At 43.2% G+C, this 25,891-nt stretch overlaps 1 protein-coding gene across 6 annotated transcripts in view; it reads left to right on the top strand.

The window, feature by feature from the left end:
• The window catches only part of HEG1 (heart development protein with EGF like domains 1), an 82,713-nt gene extending 66,334 nt beyond the window's left edge, over positions 1-16,379 (top strand). For all 6 annotated transcript variants that reach the window (XM_034785107.1, XM_034785110.1, XM_034785105.1 and 3 more), the window contains 5 exons: positions 9,802-9,844; positions 9,969-10,006; positions 11,246-11,333; positions 13,864-14,038; positions 15,656-16,379. In XM_034785107.1, coding sequence (XP_034640998.1) covers positions 9,802-9,844; positions 9,969-10,006; positions 11,246-11,333; positions 13,864-14,038; positions 15,656-15,805 — 494 coding nt within the window. In that variant the 3' untranslated portion in view covers positions 15,806-16,379. The remainder of the gene's footprint in view (positions 1-9,801; positions 9,845-9,968; positions 10,007-11,245; positions 11,334-13,863; positions 14,039-15,655) is intronic.
• Positions 16,380-25,891: the final 9,512 nt, after the last annotated feature.

Below are 25,891 nucleotides of genomic sequence, written 5' to 3'. Positions count from 1 at the left end.
CTTCCAACCCTGGCTCAGCTATTCCGTGTGATCTTGGGTAGGACACTTCATCTGATTGTGCCTCTGTTTCCCCACCCAATCTTTATTTGTGAGCTCTTTGGGACAAGGTGTATCTCTTGCTATATTTATGTACAGCGCCTTGCACAGTGAGGCCCCAATCTCAGTTGGGATCTGTACGTGCTATTGTAAAACAAATGAATCCTTTGTGAGTGTATACGTGTGGGGAGACGAGGGGAGTGCATGTGTGTAGGGCAGTATTTTTGTTAAGGTATGTTGACTATCCCCAATTAGTCCTTAACCTTGCCATCCTTAGTTGGCTAGGTTCTTGTCAACAGCACAATAAAAGAACCTTGTCAAATAGCACTAAACAATTCTAGTCAGGTTTGCAGTAGCTTTGAAGTTAGCTTAAAATCATCTAATCTGCCTTTGCTAAAAAAATATGTGATAATGTTTCCCTGCTTTGCCCTCATACGTGTAATGGGATCACCAGCAGCACTGGCATCTAACAGCAAGAAAGAGGAGGAGACAGGATGTGTGAAACCCACATAAAATAACATCTAGTTTTTATTTCAATAGGCTCCAGTCAGAGAAAGTAGCGTTCCTTTTTTTCCCTCTAAGAATGGAGGAAGGTGCGTGTCAAATGTTGAAGAGATTGCTGCAGTGTAACTTGCAGGGGGTGGGGCTGAGAAGAAGGATGGTCCAGTGGTTAGGGTGCTAGCCTGGGCCTTGGGAGATCCAGCTTTAGTTTCTTGCTCTGGCACAAACTTCCTGTATGACCTTGGGCAAGTCACTTCGTCTCTCTGTGCCTAAGCTTCCCACCTGTAAAATGGGGGTAATAGTATTTATCCATCCCCGGGGGAATGCTGTGAGAAGAATAAAGATTGTGAGATGCTCAAATGCTATGGTAATAGGGGCTTTGTAAGTATCTCAGATGGGATGGGATCATTCTGTTCTCATTCCATCTATAAAATAAATAGGATACTTTATTGGTCAAGGGGCTTGCAGCAGAGCAATAAAAGACACCCCATCACCTCTGTTGTGATAAAACGAGCAGGACAATTAGGACATTTTAGAGAGGATGACACCTCCATGAGCTTGCAAATGGCATAGGTGAAAATTACTCTGCAGCAGATGGTCTTTTACACACCTTTGTGCTGAGGGGAATTTTACTTCCATATTGTCAAGAGCTGGGGACAGAGCGGGAAGCTTTGTTCTTTAGTGACCTGCAATATGTGGGAGTGGGGCAAGACCTTCAAAAGAGCTTATGGCTAGATTTTTCAAGTGCTCAGCATTTGCAGTTGGGGCCCGATATTTGACAGAGCTGTGCTCCCATATAGCCCCCGTTGTGTGATCCAGATTTTCAAAAGGACTCAGCACCCAGCAGCTTCCAATTTGACATTTACCGAGATTTTTTTTCAAAAGCTTGCCAGACCCAACGTGCTGAGCTCTTTTGAAAAACTGCCCTGTATACAGGTGCCTAAAAAGGGACTGAGGTGTCTGGAAAAACTGGCCCTGATTGTGAGTGCAGAAAATGTAGCCCATAGCATGTTAAATGTTCGCAAGTGGTAATTCTAAGTATAGTGTTTCTTCCTGTGGGAAATGCCTATTGTACTAGGCTACCCGGAATCCTTTACAGGAAGTTGGGTGTGATTTGGAGAGGACAAAAGGCATGGTGAATGGTCAGCAGCAAACTTCCAGGTGTGTCTCTTTCCTGACTAAAAGCTAAAGCCCACTTGTGGGAAATCTGCCCCTTGGAGCACACTGGTAATTCTGGCTCCACAAATATCTAATATCAATGAGGTTTAAGGGAGGAGTTCTCAAAGGAGCCGGAAGGAGCTTGAAAATCTCCGCCTAAATACCATTCATCATGCGTTCCATTCATCTCCAGATAGCTGCCGTTCCCATCCTTTCCAGGACATGGCCCCAAGCCTGCAGGGTTGATGAAGAAAAGTCCACCATAGGCTCGCCGTGTCGGCTTCTGCGGGGTGCATTTTTCTCAATAAAACCAAGCGCCCTTGTGTGAGCAGAGAGAGGCTCTCATCACTTCCTCCCATCCAAAAGGTTCCAAGAGACCCCTCAGGCATTCACTGGGTTAGGGAGGTCAAGCTGGACAAAAAGAAATCCTGAGTGAAAAGTCGAAAGAGGATTGGAGTTGAACGTTCTGCCTGGCTGCAGGCCTCTCTAGTCCTTAATGTCCCTCACCCCGCCCCCTTCCATCTCCCAGTTTAGATTCATAGGCATAGTTTGACTTCTATATTTGGGAGGCAGCTCCAATCAGGCTAATGGGGACGTGCCTGGGGTCCAATTCCGCGCCTTGCGGGGGCAACGCACCCTCCCCCTGCCTTCCCCAAACTACACCGATGTTTAGATTTCGGATTAGCCGATAATAGTTTAAAGCTTGGAGAGTGGGAGTGGCACGGTGAGCTCTCTTTGAAGCAGAGTCAAAGGAACTGGAGAGAGGTGTGGGAGGGAAGCCAGCAGCATGACAGGAGGGGGAGAGCGGGTGGGGTCCTGAAAGGGAAATAGGAGCAAAGAGTTCTGCAGCTCTGCATTACATTTAAAGAACCCTCAGATGCACAGAAATGGCGCATCCAGGACCTGCCCCTGCCCTCCATGCGATAGCTTTCCTGTCTGTGAGACTGGAAAATTTTGTTTGCAGTAAGTGGTGGGTGCATTGACTGCACAGCTGTGCAGCTGCATCCCTGTGGGTGAGGGATTGGGGTCAGGTTGGGCCACAAAATCCGCCAGTCCTTCCCCACTCCCCAAGCAGCAGAAGAGTGCTAGGGCTGTGGAGACACACTAATCGTTAGGCTGCAGTCACCTTTGTGGAGCGCAGCCTGGGAGATAGGATTGCTCCCAACGCAGGGTTCTGTAATGCCCAATCTAGTTACTCAGGCTGGGGGAAGATTTCCCCAAGTCCCTCTCGTGGATCTTGTAACATGAACAAACCACTCAATCTCTGCTCTTTTGCTGACACCTCACTATTATGTACAGGTCGGGTGTATACAATTTTGTATTTACTTGCTTGTTGTCCTGGTTTCTGGTTGACTGAGACACTTATCACTTGTCTTTCTACTTGTGGACTCTTCCTTGTAGGGACAGTCCTGATATTTGGGGCTTTTTCTTATATAGGCGCCTATTACCCCCCAAACCCATCCTGATTTTTTCCACTTGCTATCTGGTCACCCCTACTTTCTTGATTTTATAAAAATCAAAAGAGAAAGTTCATAATAAATCTAATACAATTAATATGATGGACAGACTTAATTATGAATGATGATTGGCAATTAAATATCCAAAAAAACCTACAATCGTGAGATATTGAAAAAATTGGTTTAAAAAAAAAAAGCCAGACAGGTTTAAAAGGGAAATGAAAGCAGCAATAAAAAATAATATAAATAACAAATGGAAAAAAGGGAAAGTTGATAGCAGTGAAAATATTTGGTTAGGGAAGGAAAAGGATACAAGGAGAAATCTATGGCCAGAAGAGTTAAGTACAATAGTAAGGAGTTTTTTAAGTATTTCAGGAACTGAAGAAGTCCTAATAATGGTATTGGCCCATTATTAGATGAAAATGGTAGAACTGTTGAGCAGAAAAGGCAGAAGTGTTCAGTAAATATTTCTATTCTTGGAAAAATCAGATAATGTATTCATATCATATGATGAAATACTTTTCATTCCAACAATAAATAAGAAAGATGTTAAATAGCAGCTACTAACATCAAACAGTTTTTTAAATCAGCATGTCCAGAAAACTTGCACTCAAGAGTTTTAAAAGAGTTGACTGAGGAGCTTACTAGACCATTAATGTTGATTTTTAATAAGTCTTAGAACACTGGAACAGTTCCAAATGACTGGAAAAGAGCTAATGTTGTGCCAATATTTTAACAGGGTAAATAGGATGATCTGGGCAATTATAGGCCAGTCAGCCTGACATAATTCCTGAGCAAAACAATAGAATGGCTGATATGGGACTCAATTAATAAAGACTTGAAGGAGGGTAATATAATTAATGCCAGTCAACATGGGTTGAGGGAAGAAAGATCCTATCAAAGTAACGTGTTGTTTTTTTTTTAATGAGATAACAAGTTTGGTTGATATAGGTAACGAAGTTGATATTATATACTTAGACTTCTGTAAGGCATTTGACTTGGTACCACACAGCATTTTGATTAAGAAACTAGAACAAAACAAAATCGCCAGTGGCACATATTAAATGTATTAAAAACTGGCTAATTGATAGGTAACATGTTGCAAATGGGGAATGAACTGGGGGGTTTCTAGTGGGTTCCCTCGGGGATCAATTCTTGGCCCTCCGCTATTTATCATTTTTATCAATGACCTGAAATAAAATTTAAAATAATCACTGATAAAGTTTGCAGCTGACCCAACATTGGGGATGGACAGGTCACTCATACAGAGTGATTTGGACCACATAGTAATCTGGGAGCAAGCAATACAGCCAAATGTAATGCCATACATCTAGGAACAAAGAGTGTAGGCTGTACTTACAGGATGGGGGACTGGGAAGCAGTGCTTCTGAAAAAGACTTGGGGATTCTGGTGGATAACGAGCTGAATATAAACTTGCGATGCAACATTGGCTAAGAAAGCTAACGAGATCTTTGGATGTATAAACGGGACTGTCGAGTAGGGAGGTTATATTGCCTCTGCATTTGGCAGTTGTACAATTCTTCTGGAATACTGTGTCCATTTCTGGTGTCCACAGTTCAAGAAGGATGTTGAAACATTGGAGAGTGTTCTGAGAAGAACCATGAGAATGATTAAGGATTGGAAAACCTATCTTACAGTGGTAGACTCAAGGAGCTCAATCCATGTAGCTTATCAAAGAGAAGGTTAAGGGGTTATTTGAACATAGTCCATAAGTATCTACATGGGGAACAGAAATATTACAATAGAAGGTTCTTCCTTCTACTGGACAAAGTATAACAAGATCCAATGGCTGGAAGTTGCAGCAAGACAAATTTAGACTAAAGTTACCTTTAATAAGTAATAAAATTTTGAACCGTCGGGGTAGTGGATTTTCCATCACCGGAAATTTTCAAATCAAGATTGGAGCTTTTCTGAAAAGATGTGCTCTAGTAAAACCACAGCTATTGGATTTGAAATAGAAATTAATTCAGGGACATCCTATAGCCTATGCTATGCAGGAGATGATCACAGTGGTCTCTTCTGGCCTTAAAATTGATGAGTCTATCAATTACTATTGGCGTTATGAGGTCCCCCTGCTACAGAATTCTCCTCGTCTACTGTGATGATGTTGCCAACACTTCTTAATTGGGTACAGATTATTGTCACACAATTTCTTTTCTTTTCCTTGCCAAATACCTGAACACAGAGATACAGTTTTATGGCTAGATATATATTCATCCAGTTGTACAAGAACTTTAAAGGCATTTCATGTGTTGCAAACTGCACACTACAGTCATAGAGCTAGGAGACAAAGATCTTGTCAGTTGTATTGCTGTGGGTTAACACCTTCACTGGTCAGCTGTGTTTATCACACGTAGGCTCTTCTTGAAGTATAGCTTTGGGGTCTTATTACAATCCCATATGCTTTATATTCTGCTTTAAGGTGGAAGTACGAATTACAAAGTGTTGGCCCAGAGGCTTAACATCTGCACAAGAGGCCAAGGTTGTGTGGTTAGGTTGATCACATCACAGTGGGCTGGTGCAGTTTAAGAACATAAGAAAATGATGCATTTGGACTCTGGAAAGTAATCGGGCTAGAGGATGGTGGCTAACTGTGCATCTTGTCAAATCATCGTCACTAGTTTTGGCCTGAGAGAGAGACATGCAGTTTGACCTCCTAACTGAAGAAAGAATTCCATGCTACTGAATTGGAATGAAAACAGAAAAAAACAAAAAGTAGAAATAATTTTTTTCAAAAACAATCTGTTTTGGATGACTTGAAATGCTCTGTTTTGATTAAATCAAAACGTTGTTCCGATTCCAACATCTAAAAATATATACACTTTTACCTCAATTTAACACTGTCCTCGGGAGCCAAAAAATGTTACCGCGTTATAGGTGAAACCGCGTTATATTGAACTTGCTTTCATCCACCGGAATGCGCAGCCCCGCCCCCCGGAGCGCTGCTTTACTGTGTTATATCCAAATTCGTGTTATATCAGGTTGCATTATATCGAGGTAGAGGTTTATACATTTCAAAACAGTCATTTCAAAATGAAAAATCAAAATGCTTCGTTTCCAATATTTTTAAAACAAAACGTCATTGAAATGGACATATTCCCACAGAAAGTTTTGATTCTGATGAAATTCCATTTTCCGATGGAAACATGTTCCATAAAAAAATGGAACCAGCTCTAATTGTTATCTGAGGCTCCAGTCCAGCAAGGCACTTAAGCACTTGAGTGGTCCCATTGAAGGCAGTTGGCGGGTTTCACAGTGTGGCTCACCCCCATAAATGAACTAAGTTCAGCTCCCTTGTACCAGGACAGATGCTCCCTTTTGGCCAGTTAAGAGGGCAGGACAGCACCTGGGGGCTAAAGGATCAGGGAGAGACAAGAGGAGGTCTCTGGGGAAATCAACAAAGAGCTGTCTGCAGGCCTTCCGTGGAAAGGAGGAGGAATTATCAGGAAGCCGGCGGAAGAGCCAAGGCCAGTGCCAGCAGGCTGAAAAGAGCAGAGGTCTAGGAAGCCAATGGAGGGGCTAGCCAACCATCCTTCCTGAGCCAGAAAGTCATGGCTGGAGAGGGCTGAAGGCTCAGGGCACCAGAGGGAGATGTCTGCTGGCTCTCAGAGTTGGAGAGCTGAAGCCAGAGGGCCAGAAGGCTGGGAGTGAGGTGTCATGAGGGACGCTGGAGCCGTACAGGAGGGCTGAGGAAGGTTGAGGAATGGTGGTGCTGTACTGGAGATCTGGGGCATGGCAAAAGAACACTGGGGCTCTATTGGATGTTCTCTCTGGACTCGGGTTGTGGGACTTGGTTGGGACTTGTTTCGTTATGGTTTAGATGCATGGGACTTTTTAAATAAATGAACCCCACAAGGGCCATTCGTACTCAGAAAGACTGCTTGGGGAGTCTGAAGAAGGGAAACGGAGGCAGGTGTGTTTGTCATGCCTCCGCCTGCCACCAGAGGGTGCTCCAGACAGGCACTACCCTATGACAGGGGGGCTAGTCTTGTGCATAAAGTTAAGCATGGGCCAAAATTGATAGCAATTGCACAGTGTGATCTGATAGATGAGGTCCTATTATTATTTATTTTTGTAGCACCTATGAGCCTCATTCATGGACCAGGACCCCATTGTACTCGGCTCTCTTGATGGGAGGCCTTTAAAGGACCAGGAATGCCAGAAATAATGCCCAGCTTCTTGTTAATAAGAGTTTGTGCTTCTATTCTGCTCTACATGGCAGTGAATATTGACCTCTTCTTTGTTGTATGTTGCATTCCCCACCTCACACTAAGAGCAGTGGCTCCTGCATTCCTTTACCTCCAACACTGTCTCAGATTATGTATTAACAGGTCCAAATGCTTGACATTAAGGCTTTGTTGTGGTTGCAGCTCGTGTGCGTGTGTTTGAATAAGAGCTGAGATGCTGCCACTCTTTTCTTTTCAAGCTCTGAAGATTTCAAGGGTATATCTACACTGCAACATAAGCCCATCCTTGATCCTGGGCTCCAAGCTAATCCCCCTTGCGTCTACACTGCAATTGCAGGGCTCAGAAGCAGGGTCCCAGGACCTTGCAGGACTGGAGGATCCAAGCTCAAGTTAAGCCAGGACCCAGGATCTGAGCCTTATTGCTTTGCAGTGTAGACTCAGCCCCCCAGAGAGGGTCCAGGGAGTCAACCGAATGTAAGAACATAAGAATGGCCATACTGGATCAGACCAAAGATCCATCTAGCCGAGTATCCTGTCTTCCAACAGTGGCCAATGCCAGGTGCCCAGAGGGAATGAACAGAACAGGCAATCATCAAGTGATCCAGCCCCTGTTGCCCGTTCCCAGCTTCCGGCAAACAGAGGCTAGGGACACCATCCCTGTCCATCTTGGCTAATAGCCATCAATGGACCTATCTTCCAGGAATTATCTGGTTCTTTTTTGAACCCTATTAAAGTCTTGGCCTTCACAGCATCCTTAGGCAAAGAGTTCCAGAGGTTGTCGGTGCGTTGTGTGAAGAAATACTTCCTTTTGTTTGTTTTAAACCTGCTGCCTATTAATTTCATTAGGTGACCCCTAGTTCTTGTGTTAAGAGGAGTAAACAACACTTCCTTATTTACTTTCTCCACACCAGTCATGATTTTATAGACCTCTATCATATCCACCCTTAGTCCTCTCTTTTCCAAGCTGAAAAGTCCCAGTTTTATTAATCTCTCCTCATATGGAAGCTATTCTATACCCATAATCATTTTTGTTGCCCTTTTCTGTACCCTTTCCAATTCCAATGTATCTTTTTTGAGATGGGGTGACCACCTCTGCACACAGTATTCAAGTTGTGGGTGTGCCATGGATTGATATAGAGACAATATGACATTTTCTGTCTTCTTATCTATCCCTTTCCTAATGATTCCCAACATTCTTTTGACTGCTGCTGCACATGAAGTGGATGTTTCTGGAGAACTAGCCACAATGATTCCAAGATCTCTTTCCTGAGTGATAACAGCTAATTTAGATAATTTTATATGTCTAGTTGGGATTATGTTTTCCAATGTGCATTACTTTGCATTTATCAACATTGAATTTCATCTGGGATTTTGTTGCCTAGTCCTGCACACCACATTTCAGGAAAGATGTGGACAAATTGGAGAAAGTCCAGAGAAGAGCAACAAAAATGATTAAAGGTCTAGAAAACATGACCTATGAGGAAAGATTTTAAAAATTGGGTTTATTTTATCTGGGGAAGAGAAGACCGAGAGGGGATATGATAATGGTTTTCAAGTACATAAAAGGTTGTTACAAGGAGGAGGGTGAAAAATGGTTCTCCTTAACCTCTGAGGATAGGACAAGAAGCAATGGGTTTAAATTGCAGCAAGGGAGGTTTAGATTGGACATTAGGAAAAACTTCCTATCAGGGTGGTTAAGCACTGGAACAAATTGCCTACAGAGGTTGTGGAATCTCTGTTATTGGAGGATTTTAAGATCAGATTAGACAAACACCGGTCATGAACGGTCTAGTTATTACTTGGGTTTGGTCTCCACCACAAACCTATATTGGTATAACTATGTCGCTCGGGGGTGTGAAAAAATCCACAGCCCTGAGTGATATAGTTATACCAACCTAGCCCCCCGTGTAGACAGCGCTATGTCGGCAGAAGAGTTTTCTCCCACCGACATTGCTACTGCTTCTCAGGGAGGTGGATTGACTAAGCCAACAGACTTAGAGTACACCTCTCCCCCGATATAATGTGACCCGATATAACCCAAATTCGGATATAATGCGGTAAAGCAGTGCTCCGGGGGGGCGGGGCCTACGCGCTCTGACAGATCAAAGCAAGTTCGATATAACGCGGTTTCACCTATAACGCGGTAAGATTTTTTGGCTTCCAAGGACAGTGTTACATTGGGGTAGAGGTGTATTTTCCTTAAAGCGCTACAGCTGCTTCGGTACAGCTGTGCCAATGAAGCATTTTAAGTGTAGACATGCCCCAGGTCCTGCATTGAGTGGAAGGGCTGGCTTGGATGAGCTATTGAGGTTCCTTCCAGTTCTACACTTCTATGATTCTATGCCTAGAGCGTCTATCTACAGCAATACAAATAATAAATACGCACCTACTTACAGTTCATCACTGAGGGATGCTCATCACCTTTCTCTTTAATTTTCTAGCTTGCGAAGATGGATATAGGCTTGAAAATGAGACCTGTGTGAGGTATAGTAATCTCTGTTTCTTAACCTAACCCCCTTTTCCGCACCCACTCCCAAAATTGCTATGGTAACATGTTGTCACAACTAGGGCTCAGATGTTTAAAACTCATAGTTCTTTCCTGTTACAGGTGCCCATTCGGCTTGGGGGGATTGAACTGTAGAAACCGTAAGTATGGAACGTCTTGTCCTTTCACATTATTCTTTGTTAGGGTCATGAGGACACAAATGGCTCTTCTATTTCTGATATGTTTTCAGCCTGAACTGCAATCAGAGTGCTTTGTTCTTCTAATTAGCGGGGCAGAATTTTCCTTGGATCACCATTACCAGTCAGCACTAATGAGAAATTCTTATCCTTTTTTTATAAAATGGAGCTCTTACCCAATGCTAGAAAGTTGGAGCAGTAAGTTTTATTGCTGAACCAGCTGTGGTCGTTTGCTCAACATTAAAGCTGGTCAGAAAATTCCAACATTTTGGGTGGAAAAAAGTCCCAAATTGGGCCAAAAAGTTGAAATTTCAAATTTTTTCTCAGAACAGAAATTCATCATATAGTTTCATTTAATAATATCAAAACGGTAATAATCTAATCTAATCTAAATGTCTAAACAAAATGAAACAAACAAGAAAGTCGTAACAAATCATTTCAAAATTTTACCATAGGACATTTTGTTGAGGTCTTCTTGTTCCTGCAAAAAGTTTCGATTTTGATCAAACTGAATTTTCCGATGGAAGAGTGTTCCATCCATTTTTTCGACCAGCTCTCCTCAACATTATTACACAAATGACTTCCTGGAGGCCTCCTCTGCACACGTATAGACTCACAGACTTTAAGGTCAGAAGGGACCATTGTGATCATCTGGTCTGACCTTCTGCACATTGCAGGCCACAGAACCTTACCCACCCACTCCTGTAACAGACCCATAACCTCTGGCTGAGTTACTGAAGTCATCAAATCATGGCTTACAGACTTCAAGTTATAGAGAATTCACCATTTACACTAGTTTAAACCTGCAGGGGACCCGTGCCCCATGCTGCAGAGGAAGGTGAAAAAGTACAGTCTGTCATGAGTTGATCACTGCTGCTTAAAGATGATCTGAAGTGAATTAGCAGACTTTTCGTTGCACACCTCTCGTATGTTCATAAGTACAAACTGTCCCAAAGAGGGGACCTGTTTTTGCATATCTCACAGTTCCCATTTTTCTACCCGGTCCTCCAAAACTCCCCAACTCCAGGTAAATCTACTTGACATAATTTAATGTCCTATTCAATAATTATTGAACAAGAGGAGATAATTCCTAATCCTTTTGCCTGATGAATAGATATGTAGCTATATACCTGTATACTCAAATATTTATAAGCCTGTTATCGTTTCTAAGTCAGTGAGGTCGCCTGTGTCTCTTGTGTTTAGCGTATCAGCTAATCACCGTGGTGATTGCAGCTGCAGGAGGGGGACTTCTGCTTATCCTGGGGATAGCACTGATCATCACTTGCTGCCGGTAGGTATCATAAACCAGATGCCAAATCCTGTGTTAGTGATGTTAATGGATTATACAGGACTTAGTGCCTCACATCTAGACTTGAAAGACCAAACATGCAGAGAACAAAACCTAGTGTAAACAATAGAGTTAGTGGAGATACCAAGGGATATATTGTACTTACACTTCAGGGAAAATCTTTTTTTCCCCAGGAGCCAGCCCAAGTAACTCAACTGAGTGCTGGGAATCATGTTCATTGGGATGGGGAGATAAAGGAAACCTGCCTGCTCCGAGCCATGGAGCAGAAAAGGAGCTGCCTTGCAAAGGCAACTCCAGCTGAGATGAAAGAAACAATTTATGCAATAGGAAAGACCAGAGGATATAGGGTAGTGGGTAATGCTCTTGTCCCCCTCCCCCCCGCAAGCCCCAGCCCAGCCCCGCTGCTCAGACACTCTGTTCATGGCCATGTAGGAAGGCTCTGCAGAGATAGATTCCATATCACCCATGAAGTGCAGGCCTCTACACGTTCTTACAAGTGCTGCCTCTCTTTGGTACCACAAAATTACTCTGGCCAGGAGGCCTTCTGTACCTATGGACTGGGAGCAACACTTAATTTGTGCCCCGCCATCTCTAGGCTTGGCAGTCCATAACCCCCCACCTCTGGGCTTGGCAGTTCATAGCCCCAGCACCTCTGGGCTTGGCAGTTCATAGCCCTGGCATCTCTGGGCTTGCCATGTCAGTTATGAAAGTAAAAAAATTGCTTGAAGCCTGGCACCTAAAGGCTTGACACCCAGCACCTCTTTCATTGCAAATTAAGCATCAAATGAGAGGCAGGATTTCCCCATAGTTAATCAGAATTGCACTCAGTATATTTAATATAGTACAGTATTAATTAACCTGTGCCACACTTTTGTGAAGTAGACCAGTATTATGATACCAGTTCTGTAGATGGGTAACATGACTGTGTCAGGGTTGCCTAGCAAGTCAGTGGTATAGCAAGGAACAGAACCAAGGAGTCCTGACTCCTAGTCTTCATATCTAGGTACAAGATCACCTCCCTTCCTTAAGTAGACTATCCACTCAATAGCATATATGCGCATCATTGGGATATCACCCTCTTTGGGGACACAGTTTTGGATCTAAATCTCCTCCAAAGGAGATTCTCATAAGATACAGTAGATAGGAGGGTTGTTTGGGGGGCGGGTGGGTTTGAGATTCTGGGTGTTCAGACAGTTGCCTAGAGCATTGATCCAAGCAGTTTCAATATACATGCAAAATATGTCTATTCAAATGTACAGAAACTTGAGAAGCTTGACCTTTCCCTGACTTTTGACACTTCCATGACTCTTCTATGAACTAAAATAGATACATTCACTGATTTTAAGGCCAAACAGAACTATTATGATCATCTAATCCGGGGGGGCAAACTTTTTGGCCCGAGGGCCACATTGGGGTTGTGCAACTGTATGGAGGGCCGGGTAGGGAAGTCTGTGCCTCCCCAAACAGCCTGGCCCCTGCCCCCTATCCACCCCCTCCCACTTCCCATCCCCTGACTGCCCCCCTCAGAATCCCCAACCCATCCAACCCCCCCTGCTCCTGGTCCCCTGACCACCTCCTCCCAGGACCCCCGCCCCCATCCAACCCGCCTGCTCCCTGTCCCCTGACTGCCCTCCCAACCCCTATCCACATCCAGGCCCCCTGACAGGCCCCCCAGGACTCCCACTCCCAACCCTCCCTGTTGCCCATACCCAGACTGCCCCCCCAGAACCTCTGCCCCATCCAACTGCCCCCTCCTACCTGACTGCCCCCCCCAGAACCTCCCGCTCCCTTACCCAACCCCCCTGCTCCCCGCCCCCTTACCTGCAGCAGGAGCTCGCAGCCGCGACACCCGGCCAGAGCCAGCTGCGCTCCTCATGCTGCCCGGCGGGAGCGGCAAGCCAGAGTGCGGCCTGCGTGGCGGCGTGGCTGCAGGGGAGGGGAGATAGCAGGGGAGGGGCCAGGGACTAGGCGGGCCAGGCAGGACGGTCCCATGGGCCGGCTGTGGCCCACGGGCCATAGTTTGCCCATGTCTGATCTAATCTGACCTCCTGTGTAAAACAGGTTATAGACTCTCACCCAGTGATTCCTGCATCAAGCCCATAACTTCTGTTTGAGCTAAAGCGCCTCTCTTTTAAAAAGACAGGCAGTCCTTATGTAAAGACTTGAAGTGATGGAGAATCCACCACGTCACTAGGTAAGTTGTTCCAGGGGTTAATTACCCTCACTGTTAAGTCATTCCAACCTTAGTCGCAAGGTTTAGGCTTGTCTGCACTGGAGATTCCAGCCAAGCAGGCACCAGTGCAAACCCTGACTATGAACAAGAAAAGATCAGTTTTTACACTAGTGCAGCTTACCCCAGGGATAAGCTGCATTGGCAAAAACTGGAGTTTTCTTCACCTACAGTCCGGGTTCACACTACTGCCCGCAGTCAGGGCAAATCTCCTTAAATCATGTCACCGTAACAAGACAGCAAGGTCAATTTTGCCTTTTAACCTTTTTTTTTTTTTAACAGGAAGAACAAAAATGACATTAGTAAACTCATCTTCAAGAGTGGGGATTTCCAAATGTCGCCATATGCCGAGTACCCCAAGAATCCTCGAGCACAGGAGTGGGGCAGAGAGACCATAGAAATGCAAGAAAATGGAAGCACTAAAAACCTGCTGCAGATGACGGATGTCTATTATTCGGTATCTATTCCTGGGTTCCATCTGTACTTTCTCTTTTGTCTGATGGTCCAGAGAGTGTATCCTTTGCTACGTGAGATGTGGACACATGGCATGTAATACAAAAGCAAATACCTCAGGTTTGAGAGTCTTGCGGGCGCAGTTTCTGAGCCTGCAAACCATTACTCGTGTGAGTAAATCTAATGCAGTCAATGTAGTTACTCATGTGAATAAATGCTGAAGGACCAGGCCCATATTTTGCAATGATGTTGTCCAGCAATATAAGAGGACCGTGAGCATTACTTTGTTTTGATTTGCATTTTATTTGCAAGGTAAATTTAAGTTTTTCCAGAGCACGTTTATTGGGATATACCATAGCAATGGAATTGACCCTTGTCCCTGCTCTCAGATAGCAAAAGAGCCTTGGAAACTGAGGGGTTTCCTAAACTTTTCTGAAGACCTTTATTATAACCAATAAACAGGAATGTGAGTTTTTGCAGATTGTTGGTACAGAACCATCATTGTACAGCAATGACGAGTATCCCAACAAGAGCCAACAGCGGTTTAGTGCTACTCAAGGGCACTACTCACTGTGAGTAAGGATTCCACAGTCTAGGCGTTATGAAGCAAAGATCCTGTTGGCATCCAGATGTCTCTGCTAATTTACTATGGTTACTCAGCAGAGTTGTCTCTAAATGGAATTTTTTCAGAGGCTTCCATGTGGCATTAGCTTCTCTTTGAAAGTGGAGCTGCTAACATCTTTCTGGGCTCCCTAAGAAGGGTATTCCTGCAGCACACTGTGCTGATGTATTAGCGTTCTTCATGTGCGTAGCACCTCCCTTTGTGTTCAGTGATTGAGGAAGTGTTTGCTAAACCCTGGTAGTTTCCAGATCCTCTCCCCTTTTAATTACCAGGTGCAAAGGCTAACAGCTGTTCGGGCCTGTATCACTTTGTTGATTGAGAGTTAGCCAAACAGTTGCACTTGCACACACGTGGTGGTAAAAATAAATGTTCACAATATATTAATGAGCCTCGCAGAGTCCTCCTATTCCACTGCTCTGAGAGTGCACATCATGGAATCAGAGATGAAGTCTAGGCATGTCCCTGTTGCTTGAGATATTTAAAATTAGACTGAACAAAAAAATACAAGCCCTAGAAAATAGCTAGGAACAATCCTGTAATAGCAGGTGGGATGGATCTGAGAGCTCATCTCAAACCACGACATTTCCTTGTAGCCACTGAAATAACTGTATTAAATCATTGCTTAAAGTTATGGTCCCAATCCTCAACTGGTGTAAATCAACATTTCATTCCCTCTGAAGCACCTGACATTGGCCACTGTTGGAAGACAGGATACTGGGCTAGATGGACCTTTAGTCTCACCCAGTATGGCCGTTCTTATATAACATAGCTCCATTGACTTCACTGAAGCTACGCTAATTTACATCAGCTAAATAAATGCCTGAAATAAAAGGGAACTCAGACAAGAACAATAAAAACAAACCAATTCAAGTGTGTTTCTATTTCATCATGTGAGTCTGGAGAAAGAAAAAATGTTAAGGCTACATTTGAAGTAGGACTCAGGCCTCAGAATAAGAGCCTTTTCATATCTTTTCTTTTCTTTTCTTTTTTATACTATAGCCGACTGGTCTAAGAAACGCGGAACTGGAAAGAAATGGACTTTATCCTCCCTACACTGGTTTACCTGGATCCAGACATTCATGCATCTACCCTGGACAATATAACCTATCCTTTATTAGTGATGAAACCAGAAGAAGAGACTATTTTTAACATAATTGTGTGGGAGTGGAAGATCAACATAGATACGTGTCCTTGTTTACCAGGTACACGCTGTCACATGACAGTTCAGCTGATACCAGTCTTAATCTTAACATACAGGAAGGACTTTGAACTCAAAAGAACACAGAGCACTGCTGCCTTGAAAACCCATTTGTAGTTGTTGAGTAGCGAAGATGGAGGGGAAGAATGAGCCAATATGCAGATCTGTAAAAGACCCAGGTGGAAGTTTATGGAAGTTAACTTATGCACTCCACTTTTATCTTCGCCATTGACGTCACATAACATGAATTTGTTAATAGATCAGTACGGACAGACTAACTGTTGCCTGCACTCTAAAATGAATACCACTAGGGAGTGTTTTGTTTACAGATATTGTAAAATTACAGGTATTGGTCTGACTGCTGTGTGTTTCCTCTTGGCCAACTTTTATGCAAAGATGCACTGTGTGCTCTTTTTGGGTAGGAAGTGTATGTTCATTTCAGACCCTTCTCTGCCTTTCCATGTTGTGATCTGCTTCCTATGCAACAAGGGAGCTGGATTGCCCACTAAATATTAGTTTTCTTTATTGGTATGTGTCATTCTGTCAAGTGTCTCAGTGCTTAACTAAGCACTGCATCTGGCAATGATGGCTGAATTCATAGGTTGACATTTTCAAAGGAATATGGGGGATTTAGCCACGCCTCCTTAATTTTAATGGGAAAAGGTATAACTGATCCCTTGCACTGCTTTGAAAATCTCCTTTGTGTTTGGAAATGTCTGAATGTGACAGTGTATTGCCCACTGAGCTGCAATGTTGTTCAAAACTTGTGGTTTTATATTGTGGTAAGTCACCATAGCAACCTCCAGCAGGAATTTAAATGCTTTTTAAAAGCAGCAAGATCAGATAAAGTATTCGTTAATGGAGCAATAAATTACAAGATAAAATTGTTGAGGTAGATCGCATTGCTTTGCAGAAAATGTGTGTAGCCATAATGAACTTCAGGGAGAAAGTGGGCAAGAACAGAAGTATTATAGCCCTGGTTGGACTGATGTACCATGAATTTTAGACTTTGCATTGGATCCAGCCAGCCACAGCTCCCATGATTTCAATGGGCACTGCAGAGCTACTCAGCACATCAGAAAATCAGGCCTATTGTGGCCAGATGCATTTGACTGTGGGAGAAGCACAAGGCTTAAGGACTTCCAGCTGTCTTCCCTGTGTCAGTCCTATTAGCTGGCAGTTTGCACTGAATTAACAGTTAGTCACTGCAAATGGAGCTGGTCAGGAATTTGTGACATTTTGACCCCCAAAAATTCAACATTTTTTGCAAAAAAGCATTTTTTACAAGCTTATTGTGTAGTCTGTGATTTTAGAAAATTTGAACGATCAACAACAAATTTGCATGAAAAACTATAACATATTTGTTGTGAAGGTCTTTCTGCATTTTTCAATAGGGTCTAACTTCACAGTTGTTTCATTCTTGAAGAACTCTTTAACTTATTTCACCAATCCTATTTGGTGAGTCTATGTAGCTTCCCTGAACACATTATTTTTGAAGATATCACATTTGGCTGTTGTAAAAATGTCTGTTGATCACTGAGGAAGAAGCTCCAAATAGATAATTTATTACATTCCTAAGTAAGGGTCTGATCCAAAGCTCTCTGACTTCATTCTGTGCAGGGTTGGGTGCTTGGTGAAGATCACGTTAATCAAAAACACTTAGTTTGTCTACACTGCAAAGTGAACTCGAATTATAATTCAAGTTGCCCCTAGCTCAACTCCCTTCCACACACAAAAATCCTTAACTCAAGTTAGCTGGTCTGAGTTGGGGTATAAATTAAACTCGAATCAGCTGTTAACATAATCTCTTTGCAGTGTGGCTGCAGGCTAGCTCCACTCTAGTGCCACTAATCTTACAATGCCTTCCCACAATTCTCCTTGTGTGCTCAGAAAAGGCTTACAAGTTCTCCCACAATACATGGGAAAGAATTTATAGAGTGGCTTCGCTTACTGCAGCGCTTAACAGTGGAACGTGCCCTTAGAGTTCTTAGCGCCACATTTGAGTGAGTACAGCATCAGTGTGGACGCAGGAACTTGAGTGCTATGTCCCAGAGTGGCTGCTGTCACTGGCTAAGATAACTCTAGAGCAGTAACTTTGCAGGGAAGGTCACATGAGTTAACTCTATAGTGAAGACAGACCCTCAATTAACAGACACTTAATAGTGTTTGTTTGCCATAGAGCCTGTGATCCTAAAGAGTCTTGCCCAGCACTCAGCAAGTTGTTGTGCCCCATCTCAAGTGTGAACAGACGCACAAGTAAGATTCAGTACTAGGCATTACCGGTAGTTCTTCTTTGAGTGTAGTGTCCCTGTGGGTGCTCCACTTTAGATGTGCCTGAGCCTTTGGTTGGAGATTTTTGGTAGCAGCATCTGCTTGGCCCGCATATGTCCCCCACACCCCTTCTGCCCCACACCGAGACTATATGAGGCTGTGCGGACGAACCACCCTCAGTTCCTTCTCAACCACCTGCGGCCTGAGACAGAGTCTCCAACTGTGCCTGTTCTCTACTAGTATTCGGAATTTAGTTTGTTGGTTAATATGTTCTGTTTGTAGTTGTTGGAACAGCTTTCTTTCTTTCTTTCTTTCTTTCTTTCTTTCTTTCTTTCTTTCTTTCTTTCTTTCTTTCTTTCTTTCTTTCTTTCTACAAAAAAGTTTAAAATGTTATTTTAAAATATTTTTGTTCATAGATATAGTTAGGGTTGAGTTCCCCCCCCCCCCTTCAATAGGGTCAATTTGTTGTAATTTGCTTGGGATTGCTAGGCTTCCTGGGATTTAAAAAGTGCTTCTCTTGTCATGAGGCTATTCTAGTCATCAGCTGGATTATCTGTTGGAAGTGAAAACATTGGGTCTTTCTATGAACTCCATTAGACTACTGCTTAGCAGCAATAACGGCCTTTTGCATACCCATAAGGGGTTTGTTGCTCTTTGCTCATCCGGCCATGGTAAGATTCCTAAGAGGTTTGTTGAATCTCTGCCCACAAATCAGAGACTCTACTTCTAGCTGCATTGCCTTATGAAGTACCCCTTTGAACCACTAGGTATTTGTTCTTTGTTAGATCGATCAATGAAGACAGTCTTCTTGGTAGCTCTAACTTCTGCCCAAAGGGTCAGAGAATTGGGGACTTTAATGGTGGACCCCCATTTATGGTATTCATTACAGAGCAAGTATCTCTGTGGGCCCATCCCAGATTTTTACCTAAAGTGTCCTCAGAATTTCTTATTTAATCAAACCATTCATTGCCTGGTTTGTTTGTTTTCCTCCAAAACCACATGGGACTAGTTAAGAAGCCATGTTACATACTCTAGATGCATTAGCTTTTTATTTAGATAGGACCAAACCTTTTAGAAGGTCTCCTAGATAATTTGTATTCATTGCAGACAGAAAGAAGGGTTCGGTTATTTCAAAATAGAAGTTATCAAAGTGAATCTCTGATGTATTACAGTCTGTTATGACGAAACTCAGATTCAACTCCCTTCAAGAGTGATAGTACATTCCACTAGAGTATTTTCTTCTTCTACTGCCTAGCTTAAGGATGTGTCAGTTGGAGACATCTGTAGAGCGCAACATGGTCCTCAGCCACTTATCTTTTCTAATCGCTGTGCCTTGGTGTCTGCTGCAAGATCAGATGCAGCTGTAGGCGATGCAGTTCTCTCTTCTGTATTGGACCCTGGTCCAAACCTCTCACCTTCTTAGGGCTGTACTGCTCTGAACTGGTGCACCCACAGGGACACTACTTGAGGAAGAAGGAGAGATTACGAACCTTGTGCAGTAACTGTAGTTCTTCGACGTGTGTGTTCCTATGGGTGCTCCACTACCCGCCCTCCTTCCCCTCTGCTTTGGAGTCTCCTTTGTGGGACTTACGGTGGAGAAGGAACTGAGGACGGGTCATCCAGTGGCCCCATATAGGCTTGGTGCGGGGTACAAGGATGTGTGGGGCGCGTACATGGGCCGAACGGGTGCTGCTACCAAAAACTGCTGATCAAAGGCGCAGGTGCAACGGAAGTGGAGCACCCACAGGAACATACATCTCAAAGAACTCCAGTTGCTGCACAAGGTGAGTAACCTCTCCTTCTCTGCACTTCATGGTAGTAGGTTTCAGACCCCCTGTTCATGCCGTGTCCCTTCCTCTTGAGATTGCAAGATAAGAGAGGTGCAACAGAGGAATGTATCTGAGGAGACATTTGCTTAAGTGTGATCCATAGTGTGCAAATGCAACACTTAACTGCACACTCCGCTTTTTATGTTACTGCTGCAGGCAATAGGCAGAAGTAACAATGTGATAGTGCACCAACATTCTCAGTAACAATGTGATAGTGCACCAACATTCCCCTGTTCTTCCCACCCTGTTTATGGCTTTTGATCTTGCCCTGAACTTCATACCTGCCTTGTTCAGGCTCAAGCCCACATATGGTAATATTTAACATAGCTCAACTCTGAACAAGCAGGCAGTGTGATTCTTGCATAATCTACCCCTTCCTAAGGAGCTCTACTTAAAGGAAAACTCTACTGATTAGTTCTAATACACAAAACAGCTTAATAGATAAACATAACTGGCTAGACAGTATTACTGCAGAAAAGGAGCTGATGGTTATAGTGGATCACAAATTAAACATGAGCCAACAATGTGATGCAGTTGTAAAAAAGACAAATAACATTCTGGTATATATTAACCACTCTGCTGTGCACTGATGAGGCCTCAGCTGGAGTACTGTGTCCAGCTCTGGGTGCCGCACTTTAGGAAACATGTGGACAAATGGAGGAGAGTCTGAAGGAGAGCAACAAAAATGATAAAAGGTTTAGAAAACCAGACCTATAAGGAAAGCTTAAAAAACTGAGTATGTTTAGTGTTGAGAAAAGAAGACTGAGGAGGCGCCTGATAACTGCAGTCAGATAAGGCTGTTATAAAGAAGACAGTGATCAATTGTTCTCCTTGTCCCCTGAAGGGAGGACAAGAAGTAATGGGCTTAATCTGCATCAAGGGAGATTTAGGTTACATGTTAGGAAAAACTGTCTAACTACAAGGAATTAGAGAGACAAGGTGGGTGAGGTGATCTCTTTTGTTGGACCAACTTCTGCTGGTGAGAGAGACAAGCTTTCGAACCACACTGAGTTATTCTTTGGGTGTGGGAAAAGGTACTCCCAGCATCACAGCAAAATGCAAGTGGAACAGATTACTTAGCATAAGTAGTTAGCACATACAGTATTGTAAGGAACCATTCAATGTAGAGTGGCCTGTTAACAAAAAGAGGGGTTAGTGGGTTACAGATTATGGTAATAAACAATAAATCCAGTGTGTCTCTTCAGTCCATGTTTTTTAGGGTCTAGCGGAGTAATGAATTTAAGCTCCCCGGCTCATCTTTTGAAAGTGTTGTGCAGTTTCCTTTGAGGATGAGGACTGAAAGGTCACATCGCTTTGTGAAAAGTGTTCACCCACAGGTGAAAGGGTGTTTTTGTCTTTTATCATTTTCCTGTGGAGTTCATTTGAGAGCTTAGGGATTGCCTGGTTTCACCCACATAGTTGTTGTTGGGGCAGTTAGTGCACTGGATAAGGTACAAACTCATGTTGTGATAGGCATGTGTAGGATCCGTGGATTTTGAAAGGTGTATTGTGGGGGGTGTTGATCAGTGTAACAGTGGATGGATAGTTAAGCACTGAAATAGATTACCATGGGAGGCTGTGGAATCCCTGCCACTGGAGGTGTTTAAGAACAGGATGGACAAACACCTGTCGGGAATGGTCTAGGTTTAGTTGGTTCTGCTCATTGGAGGGGATGGACTAGAGGACCTCTCAAGGTCCCTTCCAGCCCTACATGTCTATGATTCTATGATAAAGGATCTAAACTTTCAAAGTAGCCGTTGGAAACCCTTGGCACTTTAATCAGTATTTCCATTCAGTGAATGGTGCTTTTGCCCCCCTCACTGGGGGCTGCTGGCTTAGTGCTACATCCCATCAGAGGCCCATCTGATGATACAAATGAGGGGCTTGATCCTGCAGCCCTCACACAAAGTAGCTCTGAGGCGTCTAATCCTGCAAAGTGCTCAGTTCCTAATGATTCACTAAGAGTTAAGGAGGCCCAGTCGCTCACAGGAGTTGAGCTCTATATGAGCCATCCCATTGAAGTTAGTGGGACTACCTGTGTGAGTAAGGGCTGCAGAACCAGTACCTAGAACTGAAAGGATCACTCCAACTTTGGCTCATTAAACAGTCTAATTGTTAACTGTTCATTTTAATGTCTTCGTTTGTTACTAAGCGCTCCTTTGGGTGCATACCTGCAGCCTGTAATCACGTGTGCAGTCCCATTAAAATCAGCGGGATTACCCGAATCATAGAAATGTAGGACTGCGAGAGGCCTCAAGAGTGTTTCTCAATGACCAGTCCATGGACCAGCACTGGTCCCCAAGATCTCTCTGATACATTATAGCAAGCTGGTTCCTGGTATCAAAAAGGTTGAGAAACATTGATTCTAGTCCATGAGTAATGGCTGCAGGATTTTTCCAGAAAGATCTCTTATCTTTATTTTATTGAACCTTTGTACATAGCGCAGCAGGTAGAGATAAGAAAATATTTTTTTATACTAGCGTTTATCCTTTAAAGACTCCACATGCTTTTAGGCTGGTACCTAAATGAACTCTTGGGCTCATAGAGCTCCTGCACATTCTGTCTATAAAATTTTGGTTGCAAATTGAAACATAGCTCTTTCTCGCAGCGTACATTGCAACAACATTTAGGAAAGTTTGTAGTGATTATCTGCAGCAAGGATGAAATCTACCCCGTGTAAACACTCAGCACACAACCTATGCCTCATACAATTCTGACTTAAACTCTACTTAGAGGATTTAAGTGAGCCTTAGCGCATAGGGCTGGTTGTGGCTCTCTGCACAAGGGTGAATTTCACTTTTTGTGTGAAATTCTTCGGAATACCAGTGCTACCAAAAATGTATCCTGTGAGTCAGTCCACTTCGAAACCAGTCTTTCTGATTGCTGATCTCCTGCAAACACAGAATGCAGAGAATATAATTTTCCAATTTTTGCCAAATGCCAACACAATCCTAACTCTGCTAATGCAGAGAATGCTAGTTGGGTGCAATGCACCTTAGTGTTGAGTGCTATAAACGCAACAGCTAGAGTCAGTCCTGATCATCACTACATGTGACGTGGATATATGATTTTTTTCATTGTTTGCGTCAATTAAAAACAAAACACTAATCCTGTCTGTCTATTTTTATCCACCACATCTATTTCTATCTAGCTATCACCTTGGTAGCTAAGCCCCATACACTAATGGTACATGGTTTGTTATTCCTATCTGTAGGTCTGGAAGCATTCCAGATGATAAACCATTCCTCCTCTTTCTCTCTGCCCCTAGGGCAATATTTTCAAACTTTGGCACCTTATGTTAAGCTAAATCCATAGACACACACCTAAATCAAAGTACCCTGGTTTTTCCAATAGTTATGTTTCCTATTGTTAGGTACCCGAAACTGAACATTTAGGCCACTCTTAATACTGCTCCCATGTGTCATGGCCGTCATTCTCCTGAGCAAGGAGGGATGGACAGAACTCTGTTCAGCGTGTTTCAGTATTGCTGATTAATAAGTGACAAGGGGTTCAGCAAGATGAGGTGTATCCCATCTCCACTTACGCATCCACCATACATTTAGCATGTTGCATCTGCAGGTCTCCTAGCCCCTGCTGGCATGCAGAGCAAGAGACCAGGAGCAGGCATCAAAGCTAGGTCAGCTTGCTTGGCAGATCATAGCAGAACCAGGCTAACAGGCAGCCTTGTAGGTGGGGTAGGAAACTTTGTTACTTGGTAGGAAAAGCTGTCTATGTGCTCGGGGGTTTTTTTATGGTGACTTATCAGTTGTTTTGACACTGCCGTGCCTGAGGGGCTTTTATGGGCTGAATGCCCCCAATAGCCAGGCTCAGAGGGGCAGCCAACTTAAGACGACTAGAACTGCAAAATTTGGCCTGGCTATTGGGGGCATTCAAAACCCACTGCTAAATTTGAGGGGGGGGACTTCTTTGCTTTGTTGGTGTGATCTGCTGTTCCCCGCTGGTTTGCAGTAGAATATGGCAATGTGCCAACAGAACTTCAAAACTTTAAATGGGGCCGTAACCAGAACAAAGAGCAGAATCGTCAATGCAATTTGCCCTATGCCCCCTAATACATTAAGCAACACTGAGACAATTCATCCTTGTTCTGTTGCCACATTTCCTATAAAGCTCTGACTTCCCTGTCTAATGCCATGGCACGCCAGCCCCCCAACACTAACAAGGGTCAGCACTGCAGGTGCATTTGCCTGAGGTATCAGGAGCAAAATACATTTAAAAATCCTGTACAGCTGCATCTAGGTAGGAACTTGTTCCCTTCTAATCTATATTTCCCCTGCAGTATTCCACCGGACTTTCCCCAAGCACTGCAGGAGTCCTGTGATTAGACGTAGTGGGTTTGGCCATTACTGTAGAATGCTGTAGTACTTCATAGGGATTCCTTCCCAGCGCTTGTCAGTTCCAGTCTCTTTTCCCAATTCATCTGGATTCCTCATTCCCTCTAGTCAATTTTTAATCTTCAGATTTCTTCCTTAAAATCAAAAGAAACAGATAGATTTTACTTAAATGTTCTTCTTTCAGTGCTATTTTTTGTGCTTCTTAGAAGACCCAGGACCTAATCCAATTTCCATTAAAGTCAATGGGAAAACATTCCCGCTGATTTTCATGGGTGTTTGATTCAGGCCTCAATTCACGCCAAGTTCAGGATGAATTGTGCTTCACTGCATGCATTACTTCAACTCTGGCCATTTGTATGACTATTTGCCACCTTGAATATTGTGTTTAATTTTAAAACGTGAACTTAATATTGTAGCAAACCCTGTAGCATGTGAGCTTGTACATATGTTATTTTTCAAGATCTGGAGCACCTTCTTAAAGAGAGAATGAATGTGAATTTCGTACATTGTTTTAGGTGGGGAAACCTTTAATAATTGAGCAACATTTCTCCTATACGAAGGCCTTCTAGAGCTAAAGATGGTGTTTCCTGTGCTCATAGCTGAGAAACCACTGGCCAATTTACTCTCAGATGCCCTGTTGGAAATAAGAACAGAGCATGCCACTTTACATGGGGTGCGTCTAATATACTGTGTGTGTCTTGTAAGTTTCACAGAGCTAAATAAATCATATTTATTTTTTCATTGTCCGGAAGCCACAAAAGCTCCAATGCAGGACAAAGACACATAATGATGCAAGAAAAAGAGTTGAACAATAAGCCAGAAAGAAGAAATAAATGGATCAGACAGTTTAATTATTTGGCTTTTTTGTTGTAAAAAACTTTGCTCCGTGTAGGGCAATAATTATTTCATATGTGATGCGTGTAATTTGGGTTCAACCTGAAGGATTGATGAGGGAGACCTGAGAAGTATTGGCCTTATGTTCTCTTGAAGCAGTAATTAAATGGTGAGGTCCCGGAGTGCCTGTTCTGGGAAAAAACTAATTGAAATCAATGGGAGCTTTGTCAAAGTAATAAGTGAAGGGAGTGGCCCACAGATCTGCAAACTACGACAGTGAGCTGTGGAAAAGTCCTAGGGAACGTAACAGAAAAGGATAACTTTTCTTGAACAATCCTACAGAATTTGATAGTGAATTGTATCCCTGCTATACAATCATGTAGAATGGTTAAAGAAGAACTTACAGGAAGGATATCCTCCCTTCTTAACTTACAGGAAGGATATCCTCCCTTCTTAAATGGTTTAGGTTTTTAGAGGAAATTCTATAAAGCCCTATTGGTTTAATCTCTGTTAAATTCTCTAGGACTTTTTCTTAAGACAAAGCAAACACGATACACAAATCATTACTACTGCTGGAGCAGTCTTCAGAATTGCATCAGTAAAATTCACCTTCAGCAAAGTCTGTTGCAAAAGGCAAAGATGTGACATTGGTTTATGTTTCTATTATTAAAATGCATGTACAGTCAGTAGACCCGCTTTCTGTCTTTTACATTGTTCTGGATTTCCCTTCTCATATCTCTGAATGTTAGCT

This window comes from Trachemys scripta, chromosome 11, assembly GCF_013100865.1.
Source record: "Trachemys scripta elegans isolate TJP31775 chromosome 11, CAS_Tse_1.0, whole genome shotgun sequence".
Classification (NCBI taxonomy): Eukaryota; Metazoa; Chordata; order Testudines; family Emydidae; genus Trachemys; species Trachemys scripta.
Note: the sequence above shows the minus strand (reverse complement) of the source record. Positions and strands in the feature narration are given on the sequence as shown.